At 33.5% G+C, this 22,838-nt stretch overlaps 1 protein-coding gene and 1 pseudogene across 1 annotated transcript; one reads left to right on the top strand and one right to left on the bottom strand.

The window, feature by feature from the left end:
* The first annotated feature begins 550 nt into the window (after window positions 1–550).
* LOC113704031 (DEAD-box ATP-dependent RNA helicase 5) lies at window positions 551–9,479 on the top strand. Its single transcript, XM_027225646.2, has 13 exons — window positions 551–1,353; window positions 1,438–1,562; window positions 2,868–2,975; window positions 4,084–4,164; window positions 5,675–5,753; window positions 6,268–6,353; window positions 6,432–6,488; window positions 6,592–6,659; window positions 7,148–7,216; window positions 7,519–7,612; window positions 8,435–8,599; window positions 8,706–8,798; window positions 9,170–9,479. Exons 1-13 carry the CDS (start codon window positions 681–683, stop codon window positions 9,263–9,265), a joined length of 1,794 nt encoding a protein of 597 aa, XP_027081447.1. The 5' UTR covers window positions 551–680; the 3' UTR covers window positions 9,266–9,479.
* Window positions 9,480–18,484: 9,005 nt separating this feature from the next.
* On the bottom strand, window positions 18,485–21,058 carry LOC113704423 (uncharacterized protein At4g15970-like; annotated as a pseudogene).
* Between the last annotated feature and the right edge of the window lie 1,780 nt (window positions 21,059–22,838).

Below are 22,838 nucleotides of genomic sequence, written 5' to 3'. Positions count from 1 at the left end.
GTTAGTGCATAAATTTTTTTATACTAACAAGTTTAGATTATTTCACATAACATAAATTCAAACTTTAAATTTAAATCATAATCATGTGTCATACATTTAGAACTGTTAATATAAAAAAATCATTATACTATCCATGTATAAAAAATCAATTCTTAATAAAAGGATAAATTGTACATGTTTAAATTTTTTAGGGCAAAAGTGTATTAATTCTAAAGCTCAAGGGACAAAATGTTATTGCTAGTTGAGCATAATGTGATATTTTCTGAAAGTTAAAAGATAAAAAAAGATATTATCAATGGAAAGTTTTAAAACTTTAAAAGGATTAAGGCACGCAAGGCTGGATGGCAGGAAGGGGGATTGGATTGAGTTGTAAAGTGGAAAAAGAAAGCCGTAAGTAAGGAGTTTTAGATTCAAGTCCTCTTAATTAATTTGTTATTGTAAAAGGTCCAAATTAAGGTAACCCAAAATTCAGGGACTCAAACGTAATTTAACTTATCCGTAATTTACAAAAAATGCAGGGGCATTTGTCCTAACCTCAAAACCCTAGAAAACTCCCATTCGTTTAGCGTTCCATACTTAGGGGATTTCTGGGGTTTTGCTTCTGCTTCAGCAATTTTGGGTCCAAAAACAAAATCGCCAAGAAATTGCTGTCATTGGTAAAACCCCAGCCCCCAAAAGCCATGGAAAACCCGGAAAAGGTAGCTCATAAGAAGCAAAAGAACAAGTACAAGAGAAAACATGAACAAGCTGAGGAAGAAGCTGAAGCAGAGGCGGTGATAATTGCCACAGAGTCAAAAAAAGACAAGAAAAAGAAGAAGAAACTGAAGCAAGATGAGATTTTGAATAATGGGTTGTCCCCAGAATTTGATGAAAAGGCTGAAATCTTTGATGGGTCAGCTGTGGAATCCAAGAAAAAGAAGAAGAAACAGAGACAAGAAGACTTTTTGAATAATGGGTTGTCGTCAAATTTTGATGAAAAGGCTGAAATAGCTAATGGGTCAGTTAAGGAATCCGAGAAAAAGAAGAGAAAGAGGAAGAAAAATGAAGAAGGAGAAGAGGGTGTGAAAGACAGCTTGAGTAACGGGCTTTTGGAGAAAAGTAAAGAGAGCAAGAAGATTGGCGGGGATGAGGGAAATGTGGAGGTGAGTGATAGTAATGATGGTGTGATTGTATCTGGAAAAAATGTCAATGATAGCAAGTACAAGGCTTTGAAATCATTTGCGGATTCAGGGCTTCCTGATAATGTGCTGGAATCCTGCAGAAAGTTCGATAAGCCGTCTCCAATTCAGTCTCATTCTTGGCCTTTTCTGTTGGATGGTCGCGATTTTATTGGCATTGCAGCAACTGGATCCGGTAATTGTTGGATATGTATAGTTGATTTGTATATATAATTTCTTATGATGCTTAGTTTATGTTTTGGTATATTTGTCTGATCAGGTAAGACGTTGGCATTTGGAATTCCAGCTATTATGCATGTATTAAGCGAGCGAAAAAGTAAGACATCGAAGAAGGTTATTCCACTTTGCCTTGTACTTTCGCCTACAAGAGAGTTAGCTCAACAGGTATGTATTCTCTCATCATTTTAGTGCTAGAAATTGTGTCTGCTATGGTCTCAGTGTTTGTATGACTACCGAGATTATGTGTTCTATTTAGCTAATTTTCTAGGATGAGTTGTCCTGTTTCATATATGAAAATATGGCCCAAGTAAGCTTCAAGGCAATTGATTTTGGTTTGATGTGAAATCATTCAAGGGTATGTGTCATACTTCAAATTTTTTGTTAATTAGCTGCTAGATTGGTATCAGAATAAATTGTTTAATAACATCCTTTTTTTAATGCATATGTGCTGGTCAGTTTTATCCCTGACCTGCATTCAACCACGGGAGGCATGTCAACCACGGGAGGCATGTCAGTGTGGCGCAAAACTGAAAACTGTTATTGGTAGTAGGATGCTGCTTGAGTCCATTACCTGCATCTGTCAGCTTTATATCAATTTAGCTGTCATGATACGGGCATTGGTTTCTGTGCTCATACATAATCACAAATTACAAATTCATATGCATTCCCACCACTATGTTAGGCTGCAGTATAATATGTGGGTGTAGAGAGTTGACTGCTTATGTATAGGTTCAAGATTCTCAGCTTTCAATTGATTGGACCCTAAAAGATGCTACTATAGTTGGCCAGAGGATTGTTACTAATGTCTTGGTTTTTCTATTTCCAGTTGAAGTTCCTATTTACCTTCTTTTCTCTGAGAATTTCTTATGGCATTTGGATCAATTGTGAGATGAAGAGTTCACTTGGCAAATAAAAGGTCTTCCACTGTCCTTAGAATTACAGGCTCTAATCATTTCTTGATCTGCTTGCTAATTCTCTGGTAAAGGAAAAAAATTAAGAGGCTTAATGCTTTAGTTGTTTGAAATTCCTGTGGTGAGAAATATTGCACCTTAATGAGTCAACCATTTGCTGAAGCGTAATTTCAATTGGCTGATATAATTGATATCCAAGAGATACTAATTTTGTCAGTTTTTAAATATTATTTGGATTATGGTGGTATAATAAACTATTCTCAAATGCATATGTTTATATTGCTGTTTTATGTCACAACTGATGCATGGAAAGGGAAAAAAAGGTGTGTCTGGTATATCATCGGCCAAGTATCTAGATAAAGGTTAAAGAGGGAAGGGACTTTGGATGGTTGTACATTAAAAAATATCTCTAAAGGACTGTATAAGCATGCCTTTTGTTTTTTTCTTTTAATTCTTAAATCTGGGTAAGAAATTCATGGTTTTATAACTTTCATCCTTTCCTAAGTTTCCTTAGCATCTCAATACAGCCAATTGCCAAATAAAATACGTTAATGTGCAGATTGCAGATGTACTTTCTGATGCTGGACAGCCTAGTGGAGTGAAGTCTGTTTGTCTATATGGAGGAACTTCAAAAGCACCTCAGATATCTTCTCTAAAGTCGGGCATGGTATGGATCATTTCATTTTGATGTTTAAGCACATTCACATGTTTAAAAAAGGATATGTAGAATACTAAAAGTTTTAACTGCTTGTTGGCACTTGAAAAGTACTGCTAATCTCAACTCTTTTGCTATTAGGTTGTTTTGTTGACTCTGGAGGCATAAAATGTGTTATAATAATGGACTTCCCTAACTGTATGATTGCTGAAGAGAAGACATGTTTAATTGTTGTTGTGAGAGTGGCTTCTTTATTTGAGTAACTGAAACATAAACTGAAATAAAGTCAAGGCAGCACCAATACAACTTTCTCTGAGGGGATTTACTTGCCTATATTCTGCGAAGTTCCTACCTTTTTCTTACCATTTTTTGAGTTAGAAACCTTGTAGTCCTGGGATCTTCATTTGAACTTAGTGTTTCTAGGAGGTAATATGATTAATTAGTAATCTTTCATCCCAATTATATTTTGCTCCCTTCACTGCAGAAAAACTTCAGACTTTTCATCGAAAGTTTATCTCGTTGTACCAAACTATGAATCTTTTATGTTATTCTTGCTTTTAAAGCAATATTGTATGTGTGGAAGGTGAATAGCAATCATACATCAAAGGTTATAGAGCTGCTTTTCTGAAGAGCTTTACATTTTTGTAATTTTATGTTAGCATAAATGGTCCTAGTTGAGATGTAAGCAGATGATTTTGTTGCAATATTCCTTGAGTTGAATCTATGCATTTTTATGGGGTTGGTATTCTGGACAATTGGATCATGAATTGGAGGTAACTTTTGTTACGGAGCAATGTGTGTGATCCTACTGTTAGTAACTAAAATAACCTAAAGAGTTGCAGGCTTAATTTGTGGTATTATCATGAGGTTAATTTGTGACTGCTAATGACTGGCTGGTAATTTGTGTTTCCAAATTTTTCTCTCATTATGGACTCTTAAACTCATTTTATCTGGTAAACTATCGTATTTCTTGTTTATGCACATGAGTTTCTTCTTTTTAGGATTTAGTTTTAATTTATAAGGATATGCCCAATCTGTTCTCTTAATATATTGTTCTCTTGATCTGGCTGGAGGATGTTATGTGGAGTATGTTAACATTACATCTTCTTTTTTCTGCCAGGATATTGTTATTGGAACACCAGGTCGTTTGAAGGACCTAATCGAAATGGGAGTGTGCCAGCTCAATGAGGTTTCTTTTGTGGTAAGTTAGATATTGCTTTTCTGCAAAAGTTGGCGGCCATTTGGTTATATTTTTTTGTCATTGTATATCTTGTGTATCAAGTTTACTGATGAAAGAAGCATCAGAATGTCTTTTCATTGTTGGTTGGGGCATCATAATGTCAGGTATCTCCCCTTTGCACTACTGGTGCTACTCATGTAGATGTGCTTTGCTTATTCTGGAGGCAGGCTATTGTGAACAGTCTTTTTAGGAACCTTGATGGTTAGAAATATGGTGACAACTCAATTTAAGATGCACGGCGATTTTGACTAGCCTAAGTCCACTTGTTAAGATGGGTTTATGAATTGGGTTTGCTAGGCTGGTCTTTTTATTTTAACAGGAAGACATGATCTTGACTAATGATCTCACTATGCATCAGGATCCGGATGCATATAGATACAAAGGGTATACACACACACAGATATGTATGTGTATATAGATATATGCACATATATATATCTATGTGTACACACACACACATATATGTTTATATATATATACAGGTTTAAAGTTTGTCAAAAGGATGAGGAGTGGTAGGATAAGATTTACTGGATGAGGCCCTTTCATCGAGATTTCAGACAAATACTGGATAATGAATTTGCCACTTAGTACAGGCCCTATTTGACACCTACATCTATGATTGTGCACTAATAGAGAATTCTTGTGAAATAGGTTGGAGGTTCTGGTGCATGGTAGATTTTGAGTGTTACCTTCGCTTTGTATCCTTGTTGGATTTTTCATTTCTTCCTTCTGTGTTAGGGTGTGGTGGTTTTCTATGATGGTTTCATTTTGCATGCCTTACAGTATATGTCAATGTGTGTATTTGGTCTTCTGATCTCCTGTGGCATGTCATTTTCTTCATTCATGCTGATTATGATGCTTATGAGTTGAAAGGGCAGCCCATATATCTTTATTTTATGTTTCTTTGTGTTAAGGCACAAAGAAATGCTGATCTTGCAAGAAAGTGTTCAGACTTTCCTGAATTAAGCTGTAGTTTGTTGCTAGCTGTTGCAGTTAATGATGGGCATGGCTAAGTAGCATTTTAATTTGCATGACATAATAATTTCCTTTATTTTCTCATATAGTTCCAACTTTTTCAGGACTTTTCGTTCCTCGTGTGTATAGTTTCCATACCTTTCTTTTTTTTTTTTTGGGTGGAAGGGGGGCGGAGCACTAGGAGAAGTATACATTCCTTTTTCTTTTCTTTTCTTTTAAGAACTTCGGTAAGCTTGGGTGCTCTTACACGTCACTGTACAAAAGTTGTTCTAGCTGGTTTCTTGGTCTGACCTCCTTGAACGAGATTGCAACTGTTACTCTCAACTGAAGTTATGAATTTGTTTGTGTGTATATATTTCTTAGCTTTTCATGCCGCATAGGCTAATATGCAAATACTTGTTGATAAATGAATGTGAGATTCATGTGAATTAGACTTTCTTTGTTGCTGTTTAAGTCTAAAAAAAATAACTACGTACTCCCTACTTTTCGAAATTAGGTGTTAGATGAAGCTGATCGGATGCTTGACTTGGGTTTCGAACCAGAAGTTCGTGCTATATTGAGCCAGACATGCTCTGGTATGAAATTCATTTTCCTACTATCATTGCGCTTTGATTCAATAAAAGTATGAGGTAAAAATGAATTCAATTTCAATTAACCATGATTGAATGTATGAATAATGATCCATAGCTTTTTTGACGTACCTTGTATGGTTTGAGCTTCTTTGTTTGAGCATTCTTTCTTTTGCTCCTTTACTTCTTTGCTAAAGTTCTTTCATAATAGTATTCGTTAAGGTTATGCAATAGTATTTTTATTTATCTTTATTTTAACTTGACTTCTACCACTTGCATTTTCTCTTTATGATATTGGAAGTATGTTATTCTAGTGGTGCCCTTAGATTTTGTATGGTGTCCTGATTCTTGCGCATGTATTTAGTTCCTTATCTGTGAAAGATTATGCCTGAAACCCAAGGCAACTTCTCTCCTATTCTTTGAAATTTTCATTTTCACTTTTATGGCCATCAGATGTGAATTTATTAAGTTAATTTCTATCTTAGTCTGTACTGGTATTTGAATCATGGCAATCTTGCAGCTCGTCAAATGCTAATGTTTAGTGCAACATGGCCTCTGCCAGTTCACAAGTTAGCTCAAGAATTCATGGATCCAAATCCTGTTAAGGTATGGAAATTTGATTGGAGTTCTTTGTCGTTATTGTGCACTCCACTCTTGTAATATGAATCGTGAACCTTGTTCCAGGTAGTTGTTGGGTCTGAAGATTTGGCTGCCAACCATGATGTCATGCAAATTGTAGAGGTATAGATTAGTCCTTGCTTAAAGACTTGGATTGACATTATAACAGCAATGTTCAGTGAAAATTGAAATGCTTAGATGTTGTCAATGCGTTCACTTTTTGAAGGTCTTGGATGATAGAGCACGTGATGAACGTTTGACAAATTTGTTGGAGAAATACCATAAATCTAGAAGGTATATATTTGCCAGTTGTATACTAAGTGCAGTTTTTCTTCTTAACACTAACTTCAAATATACTCATAAATCTTTTGTCCTCTTCGATGTGTAAAATCCACCAACAGAAGCTCTTTGTGAATATGTTGCAGAAACCTTTTGGTAATCTAGTATCATGAATTCATGATCAGATTGATTTTGTCATTCTGGACAGAATATGTCGGCTTTTGACCTTGAGTTTGACCAACCTCTACCTCATTTTGTGCACTCTGTTGTTTGAAGCATTTCTGTGTTCAATTACAGTCTTGATCCTTGGGAATGACTTTTCTTTGGTTGGGGGTGTTGATGGTTGTTATGCATCATTCTGTTTATGCATTTGTATAATGGCTTCTAAAGCTTTCTATTTTATCAAGTGTTTAAAGAATGGAGTAGAGCTTCATCTTTTCCTTTTTCTCATTCACATGTTCAATGATATTTTTGATGTCTCTTTTCATTTCTTGTGTCACCAGGAACAGAGTGCTAGTTTTTGTTCTGTACAAGAAAGAAGCATCTCGAGTTGAGAATATGCTACAGAGAAGGTAGAATTTAATTCTTTCCTCTTGTTGAATACTTATTGAAGTTGGAAATGAATTGTTCTTTTGCAAAAACGTTAGCTGCAATTTCTAGTTTCTAATCTTGTGTTGAATATATCAGAAGAGAATGATAGCTATGCTTATAACATTGGATTGGTCCACATAGCATATATAGTTTGATGTACTTTCCCCTTTACAATCTTTACCAGTGTGTAAGATTTTTGTTTTGGTTATAATAATTTTATTTAACATGTGTTTCTTTTAGTTTTGTTTTGGATCTATTTTAGTTTTGTTTTTGCTTGTTCCAGGGGATGGAAAGTTGTTTCTATAAGTGGTGATAAAGCACAAAATGCCCGTAATCAGGCCCTCTCCCTGTTTAAGGAGGGAAGCTCTCCTCTAATGGTATGAAATAATTGTGGAACTTGTATTGTGCACCTCTCTTTAGCCTCTTGTTTTCTAAAGTTTTTTTCGCGATACTTACTGAGTGTATGTGTTTCTTGGGACGCTTTTACTACATTTGCTTCTGATATATGAAGACCATGTTGTTCTAGGTCAAGTTTCTTCACCTCGTACCTGCTTTTAGCTTTCAGTGCTGTTTTGACATGGTTTACGAATACACCTCTTTCCTTTGTTTCTCCTCATCTGTCACCTTATAGTCTATCTTTTACATCTTAATATTTGTATAACATAATATATCTTTTTTCCTCTTTTTGTCTTTGTTTTTCATAAACTCATCTCATTGAAAACATGCTGCTGTACTGCACCCATGCTCTTCTCACATTCAGCTAGCAAAAGAGGAAGGGTGCACTAGAGTCACATCTCCGTTTGACACTCCCACCCTACTCCCCTGTTGAAAACGGAAAAAAAGGTTCCTGTAGATGAATGCATGGAGAGAAGATGGCTAATTTTGTTTAGATAGGAGAATGGGTGAATTGAAATAAGGACTGGTGGTGGAGATTTAAATATGCCACCTGACTTGTAAAGATTGAGAGGGAAAACAAGCAATACTGTGGTACTTTTTTCTTATTTTTAATGTCAGAACGTGGTGAACTTATCAAAATAGATTTAAAAAAGAAAAAAAACTGGTAGCTCACAATGCCTTTGTGCTGACTGTGCTGTTGTGGTGCTGCTGATGATATTTGTTTTTGTCCCTTCCGAGATATATTGGGTATTGCTGTTTGGAAGCTTGTTCTCATATTTTTCCGGTAATGCTTTTTTTTGCAGATAGCCACCGACGTGGCTGCTCGAGGATTAGACATTCCTGACGTTGAGGTTGTAATCAACTACAGTTTTCCGCTAACAACAGAGGATTATGTACACAGAATTGGAAGGACTGGACGAGCTGGTAAGAAGGGTGTGGCTCACACATTCTTCACAAAAGAGAATAAGGTAATTTTGTAAACTGTGACAACCAATTTTTACCATTATTTCACACTTTCATTTGTCTACTAAGGTACTGTTAGATTTCTACTTACGGCACTTGAATTTTCTGTAGGGACTTGCAGGGGAGTTGATAAACGTCCTCAGAGAAGCTGGGCAGGTTGTTCCTGCTGCCCTCTTGAACTTTGGGACGCATGTCAAAAAGAAGGTGAGCTTTGTCTTTATATTACGAATTGTCACTTGTGTTTGACAGTTGCAAAAGATTTCGTGTGGACTTGTTAGAAATAAATAAATTGTTCATCAGGTCTAAAAAGAATATCCATAATCAGGTAAAGGGAAAAAAGAAACTTCATTCAAGTGTCTTCCAGTTTTGATATGATTCCAGGGTAGTAGTAAACTGGTAAAGAATGAATGCATGTCTTGATTGGAAGACATTCTTGTTTAGATGAGCAGCATTCAAACATGCATGAAGCGCAGCATGTATGGATTCCTAGAATCAGAAGGTTGAGAGTTAGGTCTATGCAGTTTTATGCAAGGTTGCATTCTCACTTTTCAGACACTAAACATTACTCTTTTCAGGAATCCAAGCTGTATGGTGCACATTTTAGAGAAATTGATGCAAATGCTCCGAAAGCTACGAAGGTAAAATTTGGCGACTCTGATGATGAGAGTTGAAGATGAAACGAGATGATGTCTGCCTGCAGTGGACAGCAGTGATTGTTGGCATCTTCAGGCTTCAGCTGGTATGCAGAGGCAAATACAAATCACAGGCAGAGTAGCAAGCAAAAGTATCTCAATTTTGACTATTCATATAGGACACACTTTATTATTATTTTTTAACTCATTGTAAGTGTTAACAATTTCTTATTAATATATAAATGTTGGACTAGCCACATCGGGGTAGGAATTTTTTGTCTTTGGGGAAAAGAAACTGAACAGCTGCTTTCTAGAATCAGGTGGGAAAGAGTGTTTTTTTTTTTTTTTTAATCAATGTAGCATCAAACAAGCTGTTGAAGATGATTATGCACTTGAGGGGAATTTTTGGGGCTAGTTATCTTCAATTGAACATGAACAAAACTTTTGTATCTTTACATTAAAGTGAGATTGCTATTTTTAGAAGTTTTTGTGAAAAAATATATTATAGCGATTTGATGTACGTAAGCATAGTTATTAATCGATCGGTCAACCCGGTGAACCGGCCATGAAATTGGGCCGGATTTTTAACAAGATCGTTTCTACATTAAATTCGTTGACTTTTCAACGGACTAGCGGTTGAACCGGTCGGTTTTATGAAAAACCCGATCTACGGAAAAATTTTGACCTCATGCAAAGAAGAAGACAACCATTACTACTAGACCAACCAACCATTTATTGGTTACTTTGCTCTTATATTATGTATTAGAGTCTTATTCTTATTTTATTTCCTCAAAACAAAATTTATTTGAAATCTTTTAATAACATTTTTATTATTCCCTGAACTCTATAAATTATGAAATTGACTTAAAAATAACATATTACACAAATTATTTTAATGGCAAATATTATTCTTAATAAACTTTTGCACTTAAAATTCATAAATAAACTAGATAATTACACTTAGATAAAATTTTATACTTGAAATTTGGTGGATTACTAATTAAATTTAGGTTGTTAATTCTTATAAAAATTAATGAATCTATAATAAATTAAACTAACTGAATATTTATTATGGCATAAAAAATTATAAAACATAATATTTAAATATATGTAGTGACCCACCGGTTGGACCACTCACCCACCGGTTGAACTAGTAACCCGTTGACCCACCTCTTTCACCGGATTCCTCCTCGGGCCGGGTTTAATAACTATATACGTAAGGTAAAAAGATAATTATTCCAAACAAAGAAAATTCAGAAAAAGAGGTTTTATTTTTTCCGCGGAGACTTTAGATGATAACAAAAGGTTTAATAGATGCATTAATGAAAATAAAAATGCTCGAAATCTTTATGGCAAAAGTTGTCCTGGAGCGAGTACCACAACTCCCTGGTTGAAAAACATGCAATATGCAAATGGATTATGAAAGGAATTCTTCAAAAACACGCAAATATGAGTTTTGATTCTAAAAACAGTGGATTCTGGGACAAGAACGTGATATGAGCATTTCCCCCTGATTTTCATTAGAAATGCAATAAAGATAATGAACATTCTCAAAAGATTGTGAAAATTTTGAAGCAATTCATTTTTATATAAAATGTGAATTTAGAAGCTTAAATCACAAGATTTGAAGTCACAGAAAATTTTAACCAAAAAGAAGAGGAATTACGGTTGCTGCTTGAACATCATCCGAAAATGACGAAAATGACGGCTGAAACAATACCGCAATTGAATTTGTATACTTGACCGTATTGTATCGGAATTTATTCTTGACCGTATTCACGAAAATGACGAAAATGATAGATTTGTAACGGTCAAGTATTGACGAAAATGACAAAAAAATCATTTAACATTGGTCAAGTATACGGTCAATTGTTAAATTAAAATCTATCATTTAATAATTGTTAAATCATTGTTAAAATCTATCATTTGTTAACAATTGTTTAACAAATCTTGACAAATCTTTTCGGATTATTGTAATAAATTGAATAAATTGTTAAACAATTGTTTAACATTTGTTAAATTATTACAAATCTTGACCGTATAAATTATTAAATGATAAATTATTAAATCATTATTAACAATTTTTTTAACAATAATGGTCAAATAACCTCTATCAATCGTTAAATTACACGGTCAAGTATTGACGAAAATGACGAAAAAATAAAGAATTTATCGGATGGTCAAATATCCAAAAATGACGAAAATGCGGTATTGTTTAACGAATTGGTCTTACGGTATTGTTAGGTTGCTGCTGTCTCATAGATAGAGGTTGCAATTGGTTCCCTGTCACAGGAATTGTTAAAATTTTGAACTGGAAGGGCAGCCACTGGCGAAAGGATTTTGTTGTTGCTCAATGTTAATTACGTAAACATTTCGAATAATTTTAGGAAGGTACTTAAAGGTTTAGTTATGTGCAATTGAATTTGTAGGGATACTTGACCATATTGTATGTTGAAACTAGTGGTGTTAAGATGTCTCTTAATGGGATGGCTATCGTTTTAATGATAGATTCAAAAACCTTTTTAGCTATACCTTATGACCCCAATGTAATACTTGATTTTCAGCCTTAAATAAGAGCATGTATAGTGATGTTTTATCTCTAACAATTTTTGGGTTGCTGTTTCTCAATCTTTTCTGATTTAGAATACAATGGGAACTTAATCATGCATGTCCTTTCATTATAGAGTCAAAGTCTAAGGTTGAGGTAATATTGTCAAAGTGCAAGCTCTAAAAGTTTTACTTTTGTATGGTGCTAATTTTTTTACAGAGTTTGAAAGAGTCAAGAAAGCAATTGTATTATCACAACTAGGTTTAAATCCTAAAGCAGACAGCCAAAGATTTATTACTTCGATTCGTTTGTAAGAAATCTATTTGTTTCTCCCTTGACCAATGAAAGTTATTTTCCTAAAATTCATCTAGATGATAATAGTCTCTTCCCATATGACAACTACTTTAAGAAAGTGAAAGTTCTGTTACATCTCTTGACATAGAAAGTACATTGTCTCCTTAATAATTATCTGATTAACATCTAATGTGTTTGCAACAAGCAGACTGACTAAGGAGCATATGCACAGGGGTGGCAATTCGGGTCCAATCAGGTTCCGCCAAAAAATCTGTTGACCCGAACCCGACCCGTCAACCCGTAACGGGTCAGTATATCTAACACGAACCCGAAAATTTTGGGTTGGCGGGTCGACCTGAAATGACCCGAAAATTAATTTTAATTTATTAATTTATCACTGTAAATTCTAATAAAATCAATTTCTCACAAAATTAATAACATCATCAAGTAATAAAAATTTAAAATCAAATCCAAAATAAATTAAACACTGTAAAAGTGTTTTATTCCAAACCAAATATAAAATAAATTAAAACGAATTATATTATTTGTCCAAATATAATAATTTTAACTTCATACAAGGTAAATAAATTCATTTAGGATTAAGTAATTAATGCCTTTGAAAAAAAAGAATGATTTAGTTTAGTTAGATAAAATAATTTTTATGTTTGTTAAATTATTTTTAATTTGTAAACGGGTCATATCGGGCCATATCAGGTCACCATGGGTTGACCCGAAATTGACTTGTTTTCTTTTCGGGTTCATCGGGTTCGACCCGATTCTGACCCGAACCTCCAAAGCTTCAACCCAAACCCATTAATTTCATGTTAGATTCGTGTCGTATTTTCGGGTCTTGTCAGAAATTGTCACCCCTACATATGCATGTGCATTTCATGCATCCTCTTTTCCTTTTTGGTTATTTTGACAATTTCTGGTCTTAATATGATCATTCCTACCTTATATAGGCCTTATGTATATATGAGATGTTTCTTTTTGATAAATATTCCAAGATGGGTATATATGAGATGATAAGCTAATTTAGAGAATAGCCTCTAAAAATTCATAAAATTTCAAGATTTATTTTTTTAGGCCCATCAATAGGTATGTTGGATGAAAACTTATTTATGTTAAGCTACTCCTGACATGTATATCAATAACAAAAACCACTTTTAAGTGTTTTGTCATTTCAAGATTTTTCTTTTTTTTTTAATTTATAACTGTTTGGTCATTAGCTAAAAGACTTCAGGATTTATTGTTTGTTAAAAATTGTCAATAAAACTTTCCCATCAGAGGAGAATAAATAAAACCAAGGGCAAATCTAATGTATTCAACAAACCAAAACCTACCAACATTAAAAAGCATACATAAATTTTGATAACATAACAAAGATAACTTTTATGAAAAAATTGCAGCACTCATGTAAAACTAAGATGAGCATACTAGATTACGGTGAAAATTTACCACAAAAAAAATTATTAATGGCTTTAAAATTAAAGTATAAATTGCAGCAAACAAAAACATGAAACAAAGAAAGTAACAACAATTACATCTTTGATAATGAATGAATTTGTGATTGTTCACAACGAGATTGCATAATTTTGATGATGAATATACAAAGATATGAGTGAGATGAGCCAACTTAACTTTGTTTTGTAAATTGGATGTGATGTGTAAGAAAAGAATGCATCATGGTATCTATTTTCTTCCTTTATAATTAGACATGACACAATTTGAAAAGCATCTTTTAGTTTTTGAGAATGCATATACTAATCAAGGGTAAAAAATAGAAATCTAAATAATGCCACAGAGAGAAATATATTTAATGCCCATGGTACTTATAGTTGAAGTGTACAATTAAACGACCAACCATACAAACATCACTTTCTATTCAAATTATTGATCAGGGTAGAGGATAAATGCTATGAATTAGGCCTCAATTAATTATATGCTTTTACATATTTTCTTTAGTATAGCACACTTTTCTTAGTAAACTTTATTTAATATGGCTTTATATGTAAAAGTTTTGGATTAATCTTTTATACATTGATAGTGTACACACTCTTATCATTATTATATGCATGACACATAATCTAAATTTGAAATTCAAAATCCAAAATTTGCATATATGTCATATATCTAACCACAATAATGTATACACTCTCAATTTCTATATCTTGCAGCCATCATCACCCTCATTTTGTGCTGTCTCCGGGGCCAAAGGTCAGCCTATCAAACCCCATGCCTCAGAAAGACATTTGCCATTTTTACAGAAAATCATACTGTAGCCGTAACTCTATCAGGATCATTTCTTATAAAGTTAAGCTCAAATCCTTTCAAGATAGAGTACATCCTTGTAGCTTTTCTATATATAGCCACTGAGGGAAACACACGTCCAACAAACATGTCAGGATTTTTCTTTTCTTTCTCTTCATTAAATTTAGGAAACTAAATTTCTTCTTCCTCATTAGAAGAATTTGCCACAACTTCTAAAACTTTATTGTCACCAATATAATAATCTTCTAAAACTTTCTTTTTGTTTCGTAGCAGCCATACAACTCTTATATTCATCACTAATCAACTCAGCATATGCAACATACTCTCCTAGATTAATAGTAGAAAAATTAACATAATCTTCATCCTCACATGCATCTCCATATCCATCACTAAAAGTGTCACCATCTAAGAAATACTTGAGGTTAGAGCCATAATCAGTAGATTTTTCACTCTCAGCAATATATGTGCTATTAGAGTCACTACTAGAATGCCCATCATCAACATCATCATTTTGAAGATGATCAATTTCTAGGTTATCAATTTCAATATTATGTACTTCAACATTAGCATAATCACTACCATCTAGCCACATACCAGGATTAAAAGGAGCCATGGCTATATCGCCAACAAATATAACAATTCGAGACTAATCCCTATACATACCAAACATTTCAAGCACTATGTTATTACTATCAATGAGCCTATGTGTGTCATTTGGGAGTTTAAAATATAGCTGCATGTTAATGGGAAATTTAAACCTTTTCAGAACATCCCTAATCACTGACATTAATGTATAGTCTACATCAACTTTGTTAATATAATCAACAAAAAAAATATCCCACTATCCCCCCAAAAAAAATATCATTAGTTATAATATCATTCATGTCTCCAACAATGATCCATCTATCCCCCAAAGTTGTTTCCTCTTACTCTAAATATCCCACTGTTTCTTTCTAACACTAATATTTGTGCTCTGGTACTCAGGTCATTTCGTCGCAATTCTCTTAGGTTTCCTGTTCAGCAGTAGTTTCTATTTGTTTGTATGAAGCCGCAAGTTCAAAGTAAAAATTTAGCATGTATTTGATTTCTTCTTTTGGTCTGCCTAGTCTTCTATGTGATTGAGTTCTATGACCTGTTCAGTTGCACTTGTTCACTTCTTTCTCATAATTGGATCGCTGAAAACCAATGATTGTTTGTTCTCTTCAAAAAAACCAAAATTAGATAACTTTTACATGCTTATCAAATTGGATATAAGAACCAAAGTAATTAATTTCACCAACTTTGTTTTGGTTGAATGAAGCCTTCTATTCTGGTTTTCATTGGTTTTTTGTTTTCAATTGTTGGTTGAGGTATCTTTTTCAATAAGATAGCAAGACTTTTGAAAGAAAGCATCGCTGATGGAATTTTGGTTATGATGATCCAACATTTTTTTAATATTGCCTTAATGATATTCTCTTTTATATTTTTCAAAAGTTTATGGTTTCATCTAATTGTTAATCAAAAAAGTTGGGTTTCTAATAGAGGGTTTATGATAGTTATAGTAAATTAAAGGTCCTCCAAATTACTGTCATTAGTCAGTATGCTAGCATCTTGTAGTTAATATGCTTGTCAAGATTGTCTGTCAGATTATCGAATTGTTGTGGATATTAATTTCTAATTCATGTGCTCTTAGCAACTTTTAAGTGAGCAAAGTGTTCGAGTAAAAGTGAGATTCAATGTATTCTTCTTTGATCACCTTTTCTTGCACCATATTAGAAAAAAAAATGTGCACCATATTAGATTTTTGTAATTTTTAGGATGTCTTGCTTCATGAGCTGCATCTGTAATGACTTGTATACTACTTCATGAGTTGCATCTATAATGACTTGTATTTAATTTGTATTTTGAATTTGTATTTTATTTTTATCTTGAACTTTTGATAGTGCCTCATGTTTTGGAAGGACTATCTTGGCGTAGAGGCTTGTTTTTATTGGTGGCTTTGATTGTTCAGGCCATCCAATATTTTATTGAGCACCCTACAAACTTTAGGGTATTTAGGATTCTCATTTCATTATGTGGGGCCACTGGGGTGTTCTTATTTTTTAGGATTTGGTTTGGGCATCCCCTTGCAGGGTGGTATTTGAGTACTAGTAGCTCTTGTCATACCACTCGCAGTCATTTTCGGAGCTAGTTTTGGAGGTGCTGATGGAGATGACGAGTAGATGCTGATGGAGATGATGACAAGACTAACAAGAAGTACTGGCTATTTTATTTTAGTTAAGAACTAGATGGTAGGCACGAGAGAGATGAGGACAAAACTAACAATAATTAAATGTGTTTCTTTAGATAGAGTTATGGACGTTTTTAGATGGAGTTATGATGATTAATTAGAGATGTGGCAAAATAGTAGCTTAGTTGGAATGAGCTACTAATATAACTAGATTGGTGGAACATTGTGAATATTTTTGCTTGAGGTAGTGAGACGATGAATACACGCAAGTACATTTCCAAAAAAGTCGTTCAAGAATAAACATTTGGCTTTTTGATAAAATACAACTTTTTGGCCAAATTTTACAAGTTATTAACCAAAAATGTAAACCAAAAGCAAGAAGTAAAGGACAAACTTTTTATATCACTTGAATATTTGCTCAATATTTAAATTTAAAACGTTATTTTAGACTCTTTCATTCTATATTCATACCTTATATGGTTTTATACCTTCATTTTGAATAATAAAAAATTTGATAATGCATTAATGCATCAAAATCTATTACTATATATAATATAATACTGTTTCTTCCCTTTTTTGTGATTCCTAATACACCTTTCACCTATCTTCCCTTCACCTAAAGTCCTATCATATCACCAATTCCGCAGTATATGGTTATTCCAAAGGAAAAGTCCTATCTTATCACCAATTCCTCCTTTTAAGTTATCCTATCACCAATTACTATAGTTATTACCTTCTTCTCATCTATCTCAGCCGCTTGGCTTCACCTTCTTCTGTCAATCCTTGGTCTTCCACTCTAAATTTCCTCCAAGAGACTTGCAGAGGTTATGCTAAAGAAAAGAGACAAACCAGTATTTGTCTCATCCTTTTTTGTCTCTTATAAATGCAATTAGACCCGCAATTTAAAAAGAACTCATGTGTGCATATATTTAGTGATTATATCTTCACTTATGCAATTTTGTTCATAATGGAAAATTTGATCCTAAGTTTTTGGAGTTCGGCAATAATTGTGCATTTGGCTTACTCTAAAATTTTAGAGTTTGATGACGATGATGATGACGAGGAAGAGATAGAGAAGGAAGCAGGGAACATAAATCAAAGGGTTAAAAACAAAAGAGCCCACTGTGGTATACCTAATATATAGAAAAGCCTCTTGTGGTTTCAAAATATACAAAATAACACCTTATGTTTTGTACTAAATTATAAACTAACAGAATTCGTTAAACTTAACGAAAATGACGGTTTCAGCCGTTAAATTTATCGGATTCCTTTAAGTTTACCGGATTCCGTTAAATTTACCGAATTCCATTAAATTTAACGAATTCTATTAATTTACAATTTAGTTTAAAACACGAGGTGTCGTTTTGTATGTTTTAAAATCACGGAGGACTTTTTTGTATAATACATACACCACAAGGGGCTTTTTTGTTTTTAACCCATTAGTAAAGTTGTACCACTCATGTAGTCTGTATTTGTAGTTTCTATGTAATTTCTTCTAAAGTTGTGCTGCTCATATAGCATTAGTAAATCCTTAAATCTTTGTCACAAAATTAGAACTGTATATTTTTTTTTATTGTTTGGCAAATACAACACTAACAGTCCACGTTAATTAATTTTTTATTTACTTTTTTTTTTAAGAGAAGGTGGTATCCCAACATTGCCAGAATAATCCACCTCCTAACTTGCAGAGCCCTGCCCAAGGATGCAAGGGCAATACCACGGTAGGGTTCAAACTAATGACCTACAGAATACTACCGCATGTGGTTATCAGTCGAGTTTCTGGTTGGGGGCAGTCCATGTTAATTAATTGGTGATTCATTTCTTGCAATAATATTATCAATTGGAATTTAAGGAGATAAAAATAAAGGATATATGAAAATACATTAATTTTTTTTTTGGAATTACAAATCAATGTTTTAGCACAATCAAATGGAGTTTATCCCCAACAAGATGTTGGCATTGTCCAAGGCTGGGGCTTTGTATGATTCTTTGGCTTTGCCATGTATTTTCTCCAGTCATCAATCATCACTTTCAAGGCATGGATTTTACCATCTAATTTAGTACAACAGTTTGCATGTATTGTGCAAACTGCATTAAGGTCCTTACTTGGCTCACATATTCCTCCAAAATAAGCTGTGTCCAGAAATCTGATTTTCAACCCAATCTTACTGATAAAAGGATCAAATTTGATCTTATTAAGCACATCCTGATCATGGATCGATGGATATGCTTCTCTGGATTTGCACCAAAACTTATAAAATTGGATTGTCATGTTATTTGATATAACATAGATGAAGCCGCTATTTGGTGAGTTGTTCAAGTCAGTAGAGTTGAACCCAAATTGATCGCATGCAATTTGGAAATCTGCATCTGAATAAAATCTTCGAAATGGATCTCAAAACCACAGTATATCAGCATCCTGAGTTTGAAACAGAAAGAAGAAAGAAATTTAGACATTAATGTGTCAAATTTAATTTTTGCATGGCTTTTGAAAAGCTATAGTATATTTAAAAGTTAATCTTATGTACACTGATATTACATACATTATCATAGTCGAATGTATAATACATACATTGATAGTTTTTTTTTTTTTTTGGTTTTATTACCCAATCAGAAGCTTACAAGCGGAGACCAGGACCGGTCATCACGACGATCCTTTGATAAGCCTAATAGAAGGAAAGCCTAGCATATTCAACCTAACTTCCCCCCTTGCTAGCTGTGGGAGAGAGCAGAGTTGGTGATACACCCTTATATGATCCTGCAGATGCAAGATACCTACATTAGCTAAGATGTCAGCCACTTTGTTGGCTTCCCTAAAACAATGCGATCCGCGACTAGCTGCCAAATTTGGTGTACCTCTCTTCGAATGAGCCATGGACACTGGAACCTCCGTTGTAGTATACCCACTAGAACCAGCGAATCTGTCTGCACTTGCACCTGCACAAAGCCTTGCTGGAAGCATACGCGAAGCCCCGTTGATAGTTAAATTTGGGTGTACACAGGCAATGTACATCTAATTGTACTTTGAAGATTAATAAAGCATCAACTCACTTGGTAGTTGACATGTAAATACTATTTTGGTTTCACATTTATTAATCATTAGAGAAACATGCATAAACATTTTCATTCATGATTCTAAAGTTTACATCTTTATATTATTTCTTTAGCATTTACCTTTTAGTTTTCCAAATTCCACTACAAAAAAAGGAAAATGATGCTTTACTAATATAACTAAAAATATTAATTACGACAAATTAAATTATAGTTGTACTGGTTATTCTAATGTGTAAGGGAAAAGAACCATCCAACCTTAAGTTTTGTCTAATGATAATTTCCTCCCCGAAGTTTGGTTAAAAATGGGGACACTCATGGAGCGGAAAATTATTGGGTAGATCCAATGAGGCTCCATTTCAAAGTAAATCATTCATAACCTTCATTTTATTTGTAATCTTAATTAATATATTTTATTAATAAATGCAATTTTGGTCCCCCAATGTTTAGTCTGTGTATTAAATTGATCCATAAAATTTTGACCAAAATAATTGCTTGTCCCCAAAGTTTCTTATGTAAAATCTCCCATATTTGTTTATCTTAATCCCTTACCATTTTCAAAATAAGGATTTTGTACAACAAACCAATATCAAATTGAAGGGAAATAAGGTAATTAACATGTTGCAAAGTCATCAACCTTGGACAAATTTACTATAATTTATTTTAAACTATGTATACCATAAACCATAACTAATAAAGTGTGACACAAACAAGTATCAATGATAATTATTCTTCTATATCCCAGCAGATCCGTTTGGATTAACCTATTTTTCAAAAACAAGTTTCTCAAATACAATGTTACAGTAATACACAAATAAAAACATCTCAAAAAATATTTCATCCATACAATATATCAAATATTTAAAAAAATATTCATAGTAAAAGTTTTTCATATACACTGTTATAGTAAAATATTTTAAAAACACCTTCAAAAACGGTTAATCCAAATGGAGAAATATATCTGATATTATTTACGCCTAATTACTGCATCATTTCCAAATTTCACAGCTCACAAAAGATTTCTACTTGGTGAACTCATTTAATTCAATAAAAACAAAGGTAAATCTAAGATATTACCGTGAAAAATGATGATGTATCCCATCTCAAGAACAGTGCGTTGAAACTCAAGCTTTCTCCATACAATCTTTAGATAATCTTCGCTCATAAAATTTGCCTTACCAGAAAAATCAACCCCCTCTGTGGTTAGTGCAATACAATGCTGATGTAACTCCAAGCAACGAGAATATGCTTTTTAGTCCATGGCTCCAACAACTAAATGATTCAACAGAGCTTGTGCTTGATTCCCACTTCTGAAACCCTCAAGAAAGAGATCAAAGATTGAATTTGGTGCTGTCCATGCTGCATTTACTGTAGTTATTATAACTGTTTTGGTCACCGTTGCTGCTTTGCTCAGAATATTTTGCAACTTGGTTTCTGTATTTTCTTGATTAACCTTCATAAAAGAGAGAAAAAGAGTATATAAAGACAATTATTACAGGATGCAGATTAATGCCTACTCAATTCCTGGGAAAGGAAATGAAACTATAGTGCTTTAGGAAATTCGATAAAGTATTGGTCTAGCTAGTAGTCAATGTTTAAAACTCAGCAATTAGAGGTATGGGGTTCATATGTTACTAATTGTGATTTTATTTTGACTACATATTGGTGATAAGTGACTAATTTACGTAATAATTGTATGACATTTTATATTATTTTTAGTCACTTTGATTATATTATTGGAAGAAAATGAATCATTTTGGCTATAATTACTGAAAAATGCTTTTAAGTGATTAAATGAGGTTTTTATCACTTTTTACTTGGATTTTGTGCATTTTGACAGTTTTGACACATTTTCATATTTCGGCTATAACTTGAGCTACAATGATCAGATTGATATGATTCTTAAACCAATTTGAAGATAAGAGATAGATCTATAACTTTGGTGAAGACATCTGAATACAGTTTGAAGGTTTTTCAGGTCAAAAAGCTGAATTACAGTAGCTAATTTCTATTGGTCGAAGCTGAAACAGGGCAGTGAACAGTCAAGGGTATTTCGATCATTTCTCAGCCTACACAGATCCAAATGAGGTGATTCTTGATGCATTGGAAAGCTAGCTCAAAGGTCTACAAGTTTTATGTTTTGGTCAAGAGCTAAATCAGCTTTTATCATTGAGAAAAGTTCAGTTGAAGTTGACACAAAATCGGAGCAGAGCTGGAAATTGAACAAAAGTGCACCAAAATGTCACTGTAGCAATCCAGCCGGAACTTGGCCGAAATTGAACAAAAATGCACCAAAATGTCACTGTAGCAATCCGGCCGAAACTTGGTCAGATTTGTGGCCGGATTTCTGGCCAGATTGTGGTCAGAGAAGACTGCTCTTTATGCGGAAAACTTATTTTCACCTCCAACAAGACACATGCAATGCCAGACATGTGAGAACTACTTTGCAGTTCTAAAAGGGTGGTGTAGGCCTCATTTTCTTGACTTTTTTCATCTTTATATAGCTAAAATTTGCAAGATTGAGGAGAATAGAGAGACATACGAGAGAAGTTTGGAGTCTGCAGAAATGTAGTTCTTCCATTTTTCTTAGTATAGATTAGTTTAGCTAGTTATTTCATCCTTTTTGTTTATTAGCTAGATGGAGAAGATTGGAGGATGAAAAAGGCAAAGAGATGAACTCATGTGACAAGGGTTACATTCCTTTCCAATTCTTTATCTTATATACTTGATTCCAAGTTTAGTTAATATGCAAGTTCTGGATTTTGTGTTTAATATGTTTCTTTAAAGTTTATGCCTTGGGTTTGGTTGAACTTTCTATGATTGTTAGTGTTTATTATTTGGTTATTTGATTGCTATGATTTGAGAAAGTTATTTAGCACTTTGGCTCTTTAAATCATGATTAATCTGGTACCATTAATTGTGATTATCTAAGGTGTTGTTTTGCAATGAAAATTGAGATTTAACACTGGTTCAAGAAGTGCTAAACATAGGGAGTACACTCACGAGAGTAGAGGGGCACCTATGTGATTTTGTGATTAATTTCATGTAATTTCATTGAAGAAATGAATTTGTAGCTAATTTCATAACCATGAGAATAGGTATGGATTAGTTATGAGTATAGTTGATTCACTACGAAAGTAGGTTTCACATGTTTAAGGAAATTACACCGTAAATAGCCTAGATAGTAGTACTCAATGATCCAAAAATGGCAATTGCATGAGTAGTTACGGATACCATAA

The sequence above is a fragment of the Coffea arabica genome, chromosome 8e, assembly GCF_036785885.1.
Source record: "Coffea arabica cultivar ET-39 chromosome 8e, Coffea Arabica ET-39 HiFi, whole genome shotgun sequence".
Taxonomy (NCBI): Eukaryota; Viridiplantae; Streptophyta; class Magnoliopsida; order Gentianales; family Rubiaceae; genus Coffea; species Coffea arabica.
This window is presented reverse-complemented; position numbering and strand designations above follow the sequence as displayed.